Below are 12,346 nucleotides of genomic sequence, written 5' to 3'. Positions count from 1 at the left end.
TATTAGAGATTAGAAGAGCACCCATGCATGTAGCTATGCCAGCCAGGCTCCCCAGGCAATGCAGTATGTGCCAATCAAATCACTTTTCTCTTGGTTAAGGTGCATCACAATGATTCCCAGTGTTGACCCACTCACAGTAAAGTTTTAAAGGTAGGACACAGACATGGGCAGCTGAGTGAAATCCGTATCTATATCACTGCTGTATTTGTATCTATATAACTGCTGAAATGGAACCTGGCATGCTAGTATGAATTCACACCAGCCGTGGTTGTCATTAACACATTATGCTAAAGGCTGAGGTGGATCAGAAGTACAGGATGTCCCTGCAGAACCTTGGAGAGAGAAGTATAGCTGTTAGTGCTAGCTAGGTATGACAACATTACCTTCTTTTATCCACCTTGTAAGTAAACAAATAGATTTTTTCTTCAGGAAAGACAGTGAGCCCTCAGAATTTTTGTTGGCATAAGGGCTATTAAGAAGGGCACAGATGATCATTTTAGGTTTGTGCCTTGCACTGAAAAAATACCCTTCTCAGAAATATAGCCTTCCAGGGACAGTGACTCAAATATTCCCTGTGATTGTCACACATATTCATGCCTGATAGTTTATATATCCAAGAAGCCACTATTTCTGACCTGTGCACACTACTGATAAAGAGGAGGATCTCACCCTACCTCTACAGTATCCTCTCACTTCTACATTCCTGTTCACTAAGATGTATGTAGAAAAAAAGCCCAGGTATCGTATTTCATTACTGTAAATGATGGGAGAACTTCCTGCTCAGTGGTTAGCAGAATCTGAAAAGAGGATATCGCACTGGGAAAGTAATTTCTGAAGAGACTGGGGTAACTGTTCTCACTTCCTATCATTCCTTGCCTAGGTATTGTAAGCTCTGAGAGCAACTACATCTAAGGTCAAACACATGGTGAGTGCTTCAGAGAGCCTTGTTATCAGAGGCAACTCCAACTCCAGGCACACTAGTCACTAAACTACTCCCAGTGCCTACTCCAGCAGAATGGTTCTACCTACAGCTTTCCTTTTTATGCTTTTTTTTTTTTTTCCATATTTGTACCTATTTGTATATTATTTCCATCTGAGAAACAATTTTGCAGTTGAGGTTGTTCTCAACTAACTTCAACACCACTGGCTTTTAAATCAACATATTGCTTAAGTAGAATGAAGTTTCCTTTTTAAAATTTTCAGGCCTTATGTAGCTTGGCAGCAAGAAGATGGTTCCCTTTAGTACCTGGAGAACAGGAGACACTCAGAACAAAGGATAACATGGGAGTAGTTGTCTCTCTATTTTCAGGTTTTCCTTCGGATCCATCACAGCTGCAGCAGCACTTTTGTACGGCAGCTTGCCATCTCTGTCAGCATTCATTCATCACTCGACAATCTGTTGGGGCTTACATTCTCCATTAACATAAAAGTTTAAATTTATTTTCATCTACTAGTTACATGTGTTTTGGAGCTAAAATTCTTTCTCAGATTTTCTTTCCCATAAAAAAATTGGCAAACACAAATGGCTTCTTGTCAGTCACTCCCTTGCCATAAGAGGAAATGGTCATTTCTCATTTTTTCCGGGTTTTGAGTAGGAAAACCTACCAGCAAGAACCTTCCAATTGTTTGATTCTGTCCTGTTGGACCCAGATCAGGACCACACAAGTAGATTTCATGTCTACTTTTTTTTCTGTATAAGAGCAACAATCACCTGAAAGGTCCATACAAAACAGCAGAGCAGAGGCCACAAGAACATCTGTCTTACATCCCCACCCTCAAAAGCGCAGCAAAGGTGGGGTGGAAATGCCATATGTGAGTAGGGAGGTGCAATGGTGAGGAGGAGACTGAGTCCATGGCTACAGCTTCTAAAAATCCATGTTGAAGTCACAGCAGGATACTTCTGTTTCACATTGGTTGAAGCCAGTCAGTGGTCATACCAGACTGACCAAACTAACATACAAACCATCAATAGCTGAACACACAGGGTAGGTCTCATACTTCTTGTATTCTTGGCCAGCTCCAGCAGTGCTTTAGCTCTAGCTCTTTGTATCTGCTCTGCAGCTCCACTTGGTGACACAGAGAAGGGCTCCACAACTATAGAAGTACCCGCTACCCAGAAAGCCCAAGGCATAGCCCCCAGGGACCCTACAGTTTTGTGTCCTCACAAAAAGCCACTGGCTTTGCAGCACACTGGCTGAGCATCACCTACAGAAACATGAGATGAATCCTGGCCTGTGTTTCTAGAGATCCCATTGAAACAATCATATGGACTAGATCTCTAACCAGTGCCATTTAATTTCACTTCTAAAAGCACTGGGAATTATTATTAATGGGAATTATTTGAAAAGCAATATGAAGAAAAGGTTGATTGTATTCAGGTACCAGAATGACTCAGTTCAAATTAATCTCTTGGCTCTCCTGGACTGCCAGTAAGTGCAAACAGACTTCTTCCTTAGCAAAGGAACTATAAACACGTACTGCATACCTGCAAGCAAAGAACTGCCACATGGAAAATAAAGCAAAACATCCAGCTGAGGAAAAAAATTCATACCAGGGGTTGGAATTACCTAAAACTGTAACCACAGCAGTTTGATTCGGATGAGCAGTAGAAGAACAGGTATAACGTCCACTATCACCTCTTCCTGCTTCTGAAGCAAATATATACTGGATCCGAATTGCTGAGTGCTCTGCTGGGTATTCTAATCCTCCAAACAGGCGATCCTAGTTTTCAACAGAGATTCCAATTTAATCAGTTGATAGTGCCCAATACTACCAATTTTAAAACATGCCCTATCTTCTTACCTGAACTTCTCTGTTTTCAGAAGATAATTTTATTCTGAATTTATAATTATGGTGAACAGCTCTGCATCTGATCAGCAATGGTTCCCCGACCTTAAGTAGCAGTTCAGGTAAAGGTGCTGCATGTCTTTCATTCAAATCTACAAAATCAAAACAGCACTGAAACAACTATCACTTTGCCTGAAAAAATGCTTGGTTAGATCAACATTTTTTCTGTTAATGCTGTATAGATATTCATTATTTATTCATTGTAATGATAGTTACAATAATCATTAAATTAGTAAATTTGATGGATTTAGATGTCTCAAACCAAATTTTGTCATAATCTATAGGGCACGGGTGCAAGCACACAGTTTAGTTCAGGTCAGGTTTATTAAGAAAACAACAGAGAAACAAACCTGCATATATATATATAAATTAAAAATTATTTCTATGTGTATACATTTGAGAACACCTTAAAGAGCTTTTCCATGCAACACAGTTGCAACACATGCATAGCAAATACAGAAAAGCAAGACGTTTTCTACAGAGACCACAAAGAGCTATTGGAATTAGGTTTTAAAGCTGTTACGAAGCAACATATTCACTGTTAGATTTGTTCCAGTGATTACAAACAAGTAGCTTAGCCCATAAAGCATACTCAAATGAATAGTGCAACTAATTTCAGTGTCAGGAACGAGCTCGCATGCAAGAAAACCTTAGAGGGAAGTTACCTATCGTAAAGAGGCTGGTGCATTCTCTGCCCAGGGCATTAACTGCACAGCACCATATGTAAGTTCGAAATAATTCATGTTGCACCATCTGTATGCCATCTATTTCTCCAGTTTCTTCATGCATTTTATCAGGGCAACTGCAATTACAAGCACAATTATTCATTGACTCATTTGGTTAACCTCAGGCAACTAAATCTGATAAATCTCCAAGCCATGAGAATATGCAAACAATAGTGGGAAAACTGGATCTTACATAGTTGAATGAAAAGGAACTAGGAAAGATGAAGATAAGAAAATAAAAATTTCACAGTCTGGGAAGAAATGTGGGCTGAAACGACCTGAATATGCTCAAACTGGCTCATAGACAGGTAATGATGTAATTAAAATCCAGACAAGAGTTAAATCATAGAGACTAAGCTTTCACACCACATCTCTGAATTCCTGGTGGTGGGAGCTACTGCAAATCCAGCAGCCTTTATGAGACCCAGATCCCAAATGACCACACTGCAGAGAAAGGCATTATTCCCACTGTTAATAGAATAAACTTTATATATTAATAGAATGGGAAAATTTATTTAGCTCACAAAATTATGATCTCTTGTAATATCCTCCCAGCTCTAATGCTCCGAATGAAGCCCACAGTGACTGGGAAAAGGGAAATGTAACAAAGGGTAGAAAGGAAGATTGTGGGAACTACCAACCCATCAGCCTCACCTCTGCACCTGGGAAGATCAGGGAACAGATCCTCCTAGAAGCTAGGCTAAGTTATATGGAGGACGGAGAGGTGATTTGAAACAGTTAGCATGGCTTCACCAGGGGCAAGTCCTACCTGACCAACCTATTTGCCTACTATGGTGGAGTGACAGTAGCAGTGGATAAGGGAATGGCAACAGGTGTCATCTATCTGGATTTCTGTAAAGCCTCTGACACGGTCCCCCACAATATCTTTCTCTCTAAATTGGAAAATACAGATTTGATGGGTGGACTGTTTGGTGAATGGGGATTTGGTTGGATGGTTGCATCCAGAGATTAATGGTCAATATCTTGGTGTCCAGTTGGACATCAGTGAAAAGCAGTGTCTTTCAGAGCTCTGTATTGGGACCAGTACTAATATCTTCATGAATGACATAGATAGCAGGATCGGGTGTATCCTTAGCAAGTCTGCAGATGACATCAAGCTGTGTGGTACACTTGGTATACCTGAGGGATGGGATGACATCCAGAGGGACCTGGACGAGCTCGAGAAATTGGCCCATGGGAAACTCATGAGGTTCAACAAAGCCAAGTGCAAGGTGCTGCATCTGGGTCAGGGTAATCCCTAGTATCAATACAGGTTGTGGGATGAATGGATCCAGAATAGCCCTGCAGAGAAGGACTTGGGAGTACTGGGATGAAAAGCTGGACATGAGCTGGCAATGTGCACTTGCAGCCCAGAAAGCCAGTTGTATTCCGAGCTGCATCAAAAGCATCATGACCAGCATGTGGAGGGAGATAATTCTGCCCCTCTACTCTGCTCTCATGAGACTCCCCCTAGAGCATTATGTCCAATTCTGGGGCCCTCAACATATGAAGGATATGGACATATTGGAGAGAGTTCAGAGGAGGCCACAAAGATGATAAGAGGGTTGGAACACTTCTCCTGTTAAGACAGGTTGAGAGAATTGGGGTTGTTCAGCCTCAAGAAGAGATAGTTCCCTTCCAGTAATTCAAGACGGCTTATAAACAAGATGAGGACAAACTTTTTAGCAGAGCCAGTTATGATAGGACAAGGGATAACAGTATTAAACTAAAAGAGGGTAGATCTAGACTAGACATAAGGAATATTTTTTTCCTGATGAGGATGGTGAACCATTGGTACAGGCTGCCCAGAGAGGTGGTAAATGCTCCATCCCTGGAAACATTCAAGGTCATTTTGGTCAGGGCTCTGAGTAACCTGATCTTTTTGAAGATGTCCCTGCTTATTGCAGTGCGCTTGGACTAGATGACCTATAAAAGTCCCTTCCAACACAAAGTATTCTATAGTTGTATGATTAAAATTTCAAATAAACGTGAAAAACTAGAGGGAAATTAAATATCTTTGATTTGCTCCTGTGACACCAGAATACTAGAATCTGGAATAACACTCTTAAAGCCAAGAGCTGACAGTTTCCAAAAGAGCACAACAGTCAAAATTTCTAAGAAAAACATGTTGCAGACATAGGTTTTCAACCATCATGTGGGTGTGCCAAACAGCAGAGCCCATTTAAAAAAGTTCTGAACCAAAAGCTCTTATTAAGATTATTAAGTCCAACCATCAACCTAATGCTGCTGTATTCACCATTAAAATGGGTCTCCAAGTGCCATGTTACACTTTTATTGAACACTTGCAGGGATGGTGACTCAACTACTTCCCTGGGTAGCCTGTTCCAATGCCTGACCAACCTTTCAGTGAAGAAATTTCTCCTAATATGTAATTTAAACCTCCCCTGGCACATCTTGAGGTTATTTCCTCTCATCCTGTCACTTCTTCTTTAGAAGATGGGAAACTTTCAGTTTAGAGATATAACACACATATAAACATACATCATACCTCTTTTCAGGTGTTTTGCAGAATATCCATTCCACTGAGGGCTGGGGGTAGCTCTCAGATATACACTCGATAGAATCCGAATTTTCCCTTTTCCTGAAATGGGGCTTGCTTGGTTTTTCTGTTAAAAATCATGCAAATGTTTAAGAATGATGAAATGATTATGAGACAGTGTTTTGCTCATTTCATAGTAAGTGAAGTTACAGAGCTGTAATTTTTTCAGAAAGTTTCAACACTGAGGGACCAGAAAATTATTTGGCCCTAGCAGTATTGTGGGCTGATCTCATGAGCCTTGAGTGCTATATTCATGGATTCCCTGTACCAAAGGCCTGCATTGTCCCTATACATCAGCGGATAATCCTGAAACTGATAGTGAAAGGTGTTAATTTGCTATGGTTGCTATTTATTTCAATGGGCAGGAGCACAAATACCTTTTGAAAATCACATCCTAAACCCTTCCTTTGGTGGAGTATCTGATGAGACTACAAAGTCTGTACACAAAGTGGGATTGTTGCATACTCCTCGGTCAGATCAGATACAGGATAGAAACACGACGAGTGATAATGACTTCTGAAAGCAGACTTTTCTACCCTACATCTGTAACCCAGAGGGAAATGATTCCTGGAGAATTACCAGTACCTTGAACCTATCAAGCACAGGTTTGGACTATGCACAAAAAATTTCATGTGTTAAAACCGCTGAAGATTTGACTCAAAATGCAAAACACTGAGTTTGGCTTTAGGTCATCTTTCAATGAAATTACAGCTTTCATCCAAAAGAGTGACATCTTCTTCAGTCATACTTCCATTGCCTGCAAGGTGACATGCTAAGGTGAAACTAATACTTACAACTTTTTAATTTCTTTCCTCGTTTAGCTCTTATAAGCTGGGCCTAGAAGGTTTAGTACACCTACAGAGGTTCACATCCCAGTTGAAGGATTCACATCTAGCCTGAAGGATTTTATGAGATGTAATTATGATATTAGATTCACAGGAGCAAAGAGAATGCAATCCAAGCAATTGATATGGAAAAGACCTTTATCGACAGTGTTTCAAACTATTCTTGCTTGTGCATGTAATAACATATTTTACCTCTAAAGCCTAATTGATATAGTAGAGATGGCAATCCTTAATGAAAGATTTAATACCTTGTCCCCTCAATAAAGCTGTTAAAATTATAAATGAGACATACAATAAGCTTTCAAATAAAACAAGGAGAGATTGGAGGTGACTTTCTGACACTTGAGAAAGAAAAAAATTAAACAGAAGAAATATTTTAAAAGATGGAATAAAAACTGTTGATTTGTTACAGTTTATTAAAAACAAGGCAAGTAGTGATGCTTGTTAAATATATATCTAGAAGGGTCTTTTAGCTGTTTGGATTTATGCTTTTGAAATTTCTTTTGCATTTTTAAATTTTATCTTTAAATTTGGCTCTTTTCAGACAAAATAATATAGTCTTTATTTTCTTTCAGAAAATTGTGTCAACATGGGTCTTTTTGTGCTTTGAGATGTTTTTGGACACCCCAACTTAGAAACAGAAGTTTGCACTTTGTTGCAGCAGTTGCCTTTGCATCAGAGATGTCTCTTGTGCGAACCTTGACAAAATTCAATCAAATCCACTCTCAGCCTTTCAAAAAGTCACACCTCACAGGTGCTCTGTCATGAACATTTAACAACAGTTAAAATCTCAGTTTCTTGGGCACTCTTGTGTGAGCAGCTGCAGAACTGATGGGTTTTACTCTAAACCACAGTAAATTACAAGTAAAGGCCGACAGCGAGAAGAGGGACACTTTCTTTCACCTTCCCTCAGCGTACCTCTTGCTGAACACAGAATTGTAAAAGGAAAAGCTGTGAGAGAAGTGAAAGACCCAGCAGCAGGCACAGGTGGAAAAGTGGCAGTGGTTCAAACTGTGACTTGGGAGCATCAGAGACCAGAATATGAAAGGCACGTCCTGATCTGGTCCAGATTACAACCCAGTCAGCAACACCAGAATAAACAGGTTAAAATGAAAGCAAACAAACGTAGCCCAAAAGCTTTGAAAGCACACAAAAGCCACTCTCGATTTGTCCTTTAAGTCACAGAGGGGAATCTCTCACACAGAAGAGAGTTACCATGCATTTACATCCTTATTTGTTCATTTGCATGGTTTATTGACTGAAGAAAGATGACTCTCACAGAGTTTGTGATGCCAACTTCAGCCTCCAAGTCCTATGCTAATCTAGGAAGATGATTGAAATGCAGCTCATGGAAGCTTCATTGCTTTGGCTGAACTTGAGTCTCTGCCCTTGAACCTATTGATGGTATGACCCCTTTCATGTAGATATACTCACTTCGGATGAGAACAGGCACAACTACTGTGTAATTGCTGTTTTCACTTGTGACCAAGAGGGTGTATTTTCCAGCTTGTCCTTCTTTTATTTGTGAAAAGGTCAAAGATGTAATATATCTATAAAACAGAAAGTAAAGTGGTATTTGTCGTGTTAACATAAAGAAGGTAATATGCAGCACACACAATGAAATGTTAGCTCTTTAGCTCTGCAAAACCCATTAGTATTCGTTATTTACATAGTGCCCTTCAGCCTGGAGTGCTTTCAGCATGTGTCTTCCTACACAAGCGCACATAGGAACTTACAGACACAAGTACCACATTCTTAATGCTGAGCGTTGGGAAGGAGGGGCTTCCTGAGCTTAGGACAGTTCAGGAGTTCCACATCAAAATGCTTTACCTAGAAGTTTTGCACAAGGAGGTAATAATTCAGTCTCAGGTTCCAGCCCAGGTTTGGCTGTGAGAATTAGAATGCTGTTGTTGTTGTTCCTGATCTTCTCTGTGATCCTAAAAGTCATATAATTCTTCATGCTTCAGTTTCTTTGACTATAAAATTGCAGTTTTCCCACATGAGCACCACAAAGCTCAAATAGATCAATGTCAGAAAGCCCTTGGAGACCCCCACACATGATGCTATACAAATTAAAAGAACAAGCTTATTTTGGAATGTTCTAAGATTCATGTGTGTACATATATCTAAATGACAATCAGCAATGTGCAGCTGGGTGACAACAGTTAAGAAAGATTAGGAGATTGAAAAAGAGAATACATGATGTGAAATCGATCACACAGAATACTTTCCATCTGAATCCTAAAGGAAATGACCTTTTAAAGGCTCTTTGATCCAGTACATTCCTTAACTTACCGATTCTCTGAGTCCAAAAAAAGTGTACAAGCTTTTCTCTCTTTAAAGAACCAAAAGCATGAAGTGATATTTAAAATTCTCATTATTATTCTTAATTCAATATCTTGAAATAGATTGACTTCCACATTTTTAATTGTTTTATAAATGTTCTCTGTTCCTCGAGAATTCAAATAACACCCAAGATCTTCCAAAATGTTAGAAATCTGCAATGCAGAAGGACAGATTGTTAGGTATTTACCAGCAATTAGCTTTATTTGCCAAAATACAAATGAAAATTATAGTAAAATAACACCTTCATTTTGTTTGGTTTGTTGTTTTTTTTCCATTTCTACTGTCAAACTTATTCATAAATATGTTGAGTTCTACTGCATGAGGAAACTTTACAGGTTTGCTGTTGAATTAGTTAATTCTGTTCTCTAGACAGAGATCACAAAACAATTTTAGCCAGAAACTCGATAACTTCCCTTGGTGATATATGTTATTCTTTACACTCAAGTTTGTTTCTTTTTATTTAGAACTGTAGGAAGACATAGAACTACAACAAAACCTGTGTGTTTGCAACCTTAATGTAAAGGCAGGGTCGAAATGTTGGGTTTATTTTAGCATCCTACTACTTGTCACTGCATCATCTGGCTAGACTGCTCCTCGACTCCTTGGGCATTTTAGTAGGTAAGGAACATTGGGACTGGACGTGTTCATGGTTTTCATTTCCTCACCATTGCATATGGCTAAAGGAGAATTGCAAACAGAAAGAGAACACTCTGCAGTCATTCTGAAAGCCACCAGGGGATTAATGAGTCTCTAAGATCAGCTGCAGCAAAAGGTGCCAAGTAAATAGCTCCATCTGAAGAGAACCCCACAATGTCTCTATTATTTTGGTGGGTGAAATTTATCTAGTGTAAGTTTATGAAAGGATGGAGTTCATTGCATTCTCTGCCCTGCAGTTTTGCTTGGCTGGTTGGTTCTTCTCATTCCTTTCTCCTTTTTCCTTTTGATTGACATGAAAAGCATCTAGAAATAATGGCCAAATTCTGCCTTGTCAGATACAAGGACAGCACAACTTTGGCTGATACACCTTTATTTGTTATCTGATTTATTTGTTCAGAAATGAAAAAGATTTCATAAGACTTTCATGAAACAAGAATCCTCAGGAAATATTTTAATCGCAGGTCTCAGCCGATTTATAAATTAATTGCACATCATCCCTTCTTGGATTTCTGCCATTTTGAGTCAAAAGAGAAGAAAATAAAGTTGTATTTGATTTATTGTCCAGCTTTGGTATCTAAGTCAAGGGATTTATGGGCTTTAGTGGTGGGAATAGAGGGCAGTACAACTTCCCTATCAGTCCCAGCAGCCATGGCACACACACACCATGGTAGGACACCCATTCACACCATGGCCTTGGAAATCCCCTCTTAAGGCCACATATTTTCAAATATATTTTGAATATATACAAATATATACATTGACACATTGCCAGCAACATCCAGGAATAGGACAGCATCAAGGTGTCAATTAAAAAGTCAGTTTTAGAGAAAACTGGTACTTAACTATTTACAGTTTCAAAGTATGAATTGTGATATATATATCCCTCTAAACTTCTGTAGTCATATTTGGCTTAACCTTGGTTATTTTGACTGTGACATCCTCACATTTTAAGGTTTAGTGAGTTGTAAGCTTCTGGGAAGGTATTTCTGGAATGGACAGGAACGTTTTATAAGCAAATTGTTTTCTGCTATATTACCTTAGGAGATACTGATATCTCTGGTGCTCCTGAACCCTCAGTTTTCTGGCTGATAAACTCACATGTGATCTCAGATGTATTTTGAGTTATTGTAGAAGTGAAAGCAACTGCTGTCATAACAAGAACTGCAAAACAGAAAGAGAAAACAAATCTAATAAAGTCTAGATGTCTGCTCAGAGATAGTAATTTTAGTAAAAAAAAAAATACAACAAAACTGTAGAAAGATTACATCTTTTAAAAAAGTGCCCAAATGCATATGCAGGTATACTGTATGCATTTGCTAACTGTGCATTTGTGTGTTGAAGCTGAGTGGAAACTTTATTTGACCTTTCAAAAACACAGATACATCCCACTTTAGAAGTATGTCCCATAATATTGCAGAAAATGTCTAAAGACAAAAGCTTCTATATGTTATGGAGGCTCCTTTAGAAACCACATTACCAAAGACAGGCTCCCTCTTGCACTTCACTTCTGCATCAGTGTGTTGGAAAGGGCCCTGCAGCATCAAACCCTGCAGTGCAGGTCAGCGTTTGCCCACTGTGAGCCAGGGGATTATCATGCAGCATTCCTCCCACAGAAGGCAAAGGCAAGGATGGGAAGAATGAAGTACTGCCTGCTGCAGGAAATTAGAATTGAGAACATCTAAGGAACCTGAAGGTGAACAAGGCTGTGGGACCTGATGAGATGCATCTGTGAATTTTGAGAGAGCTGGCAGAGGAAGTGGCTAAGCCATTATCCATCCTATTTGAGAATCTGTGGAAGTCCTGTGAGGTTCCCACAGACAGGAAACTAGAACACATAAGTCTCATTTTCAAAAAGGAAAAAAAACCACGAAGACTTGAGGAACTATAGGCCAGTCTCACCTCAATGCCTGTCAATATCATGGAACAAATTCCCCTGAAAACCATGAGAAGACATGTGGAAAATAAGGAAGTGACCAGTGACAGTCAACATGACTTCACTAAGGGCAAATGGCACCTGACAAATTTGGTGGCCTTCTACGATGGGGTTACAGTGTTGGTGTCTGAGGGAAGAGCTACTGATGTCATTTACCTGAACTTGTGCAAAGCATTTGACACTGTCCTGCACAACATCCTTGTCTCTAAACTGGAGAGACAGGAATTTGACAGTGGGACAAATCAGTGGATATGGATAAGTAATTGGCTGCATGGTTGCGCTCAAAGAGTTGCGATCAATGGCTTGATGAGCAGTGATGAGTGGCATTCTGCAGGGAGCAGTTTGGGACCGGCACGGTTCAACATCTTTATTGGTGACATGGACAGTGGGATTGAGTGTGCCCTCGGCAAGTTTGCTGATGACATCAAGCTGC

The 12,346-nt window shown here is 39.6% G+C and overlaps 1 protein-coding gene across 1 annotated transcript in view; it reads right to left on the bottom strand.

Moving 5' to 3' along the window:
* Positions 1-12,346, bottom strand: part of FLT3 (fms related tyrosine kinase 3) — a 33,866-nt gene that overhangs the window by 20,806 nt on the left and 714 nt on the right. Inside the window, exons 2-8 of the mRNA XM_027651587.1 lie at positions 11,017-11,141; positions 9,273-9,475; positions 8,412-8,527; positions 6,082-6,199; positions 3,513-3,649; positions 2,803-2,939; positions 2,568-2,721 (exon numbers count right to left, since the gene is read on the bottom strand). Of these exons, the coding sequence (XP_027507388.1) occupies positions 2,568-2,721; positions 2,803-2,939; positions 3,513-3,649; positions 6,082-6,199; positions 8,412-8,527; positions 9,273-9,475; positions 11,017-11,141 (990 nt within the window). The remainder of the gene's footprint in view (positions 1-2,567; positions 2,722-2,802; positions 2,940-3,512; positions 3,650-6,081; positions 6,200-8,411; positions 8,528-9,272; positions 9,476-11,016; positions 11,142-12,346) is intronic.

This window comes from Corapipo altera, unplaced genomic scaffold (genome assembly GCF_003945725.1).
Source record: "Corapipo altera isolate COAL_440 unplaced genomic scaffold, ASM394572v1 0, whole genome shotgun sequence".
Classification (NCBI taxonomy): domain Eukaryota; kingdom Metazoa; phylum Chordata; class Aves; order Passeriformes; family Pipridae; genus Corapipo; species Corapipo altera.
The sequence above is the reverse complement of the archived record's forward strand: the minus strand, read 5'-3'. Positions and strand labels throughout refer to the sequence as shown.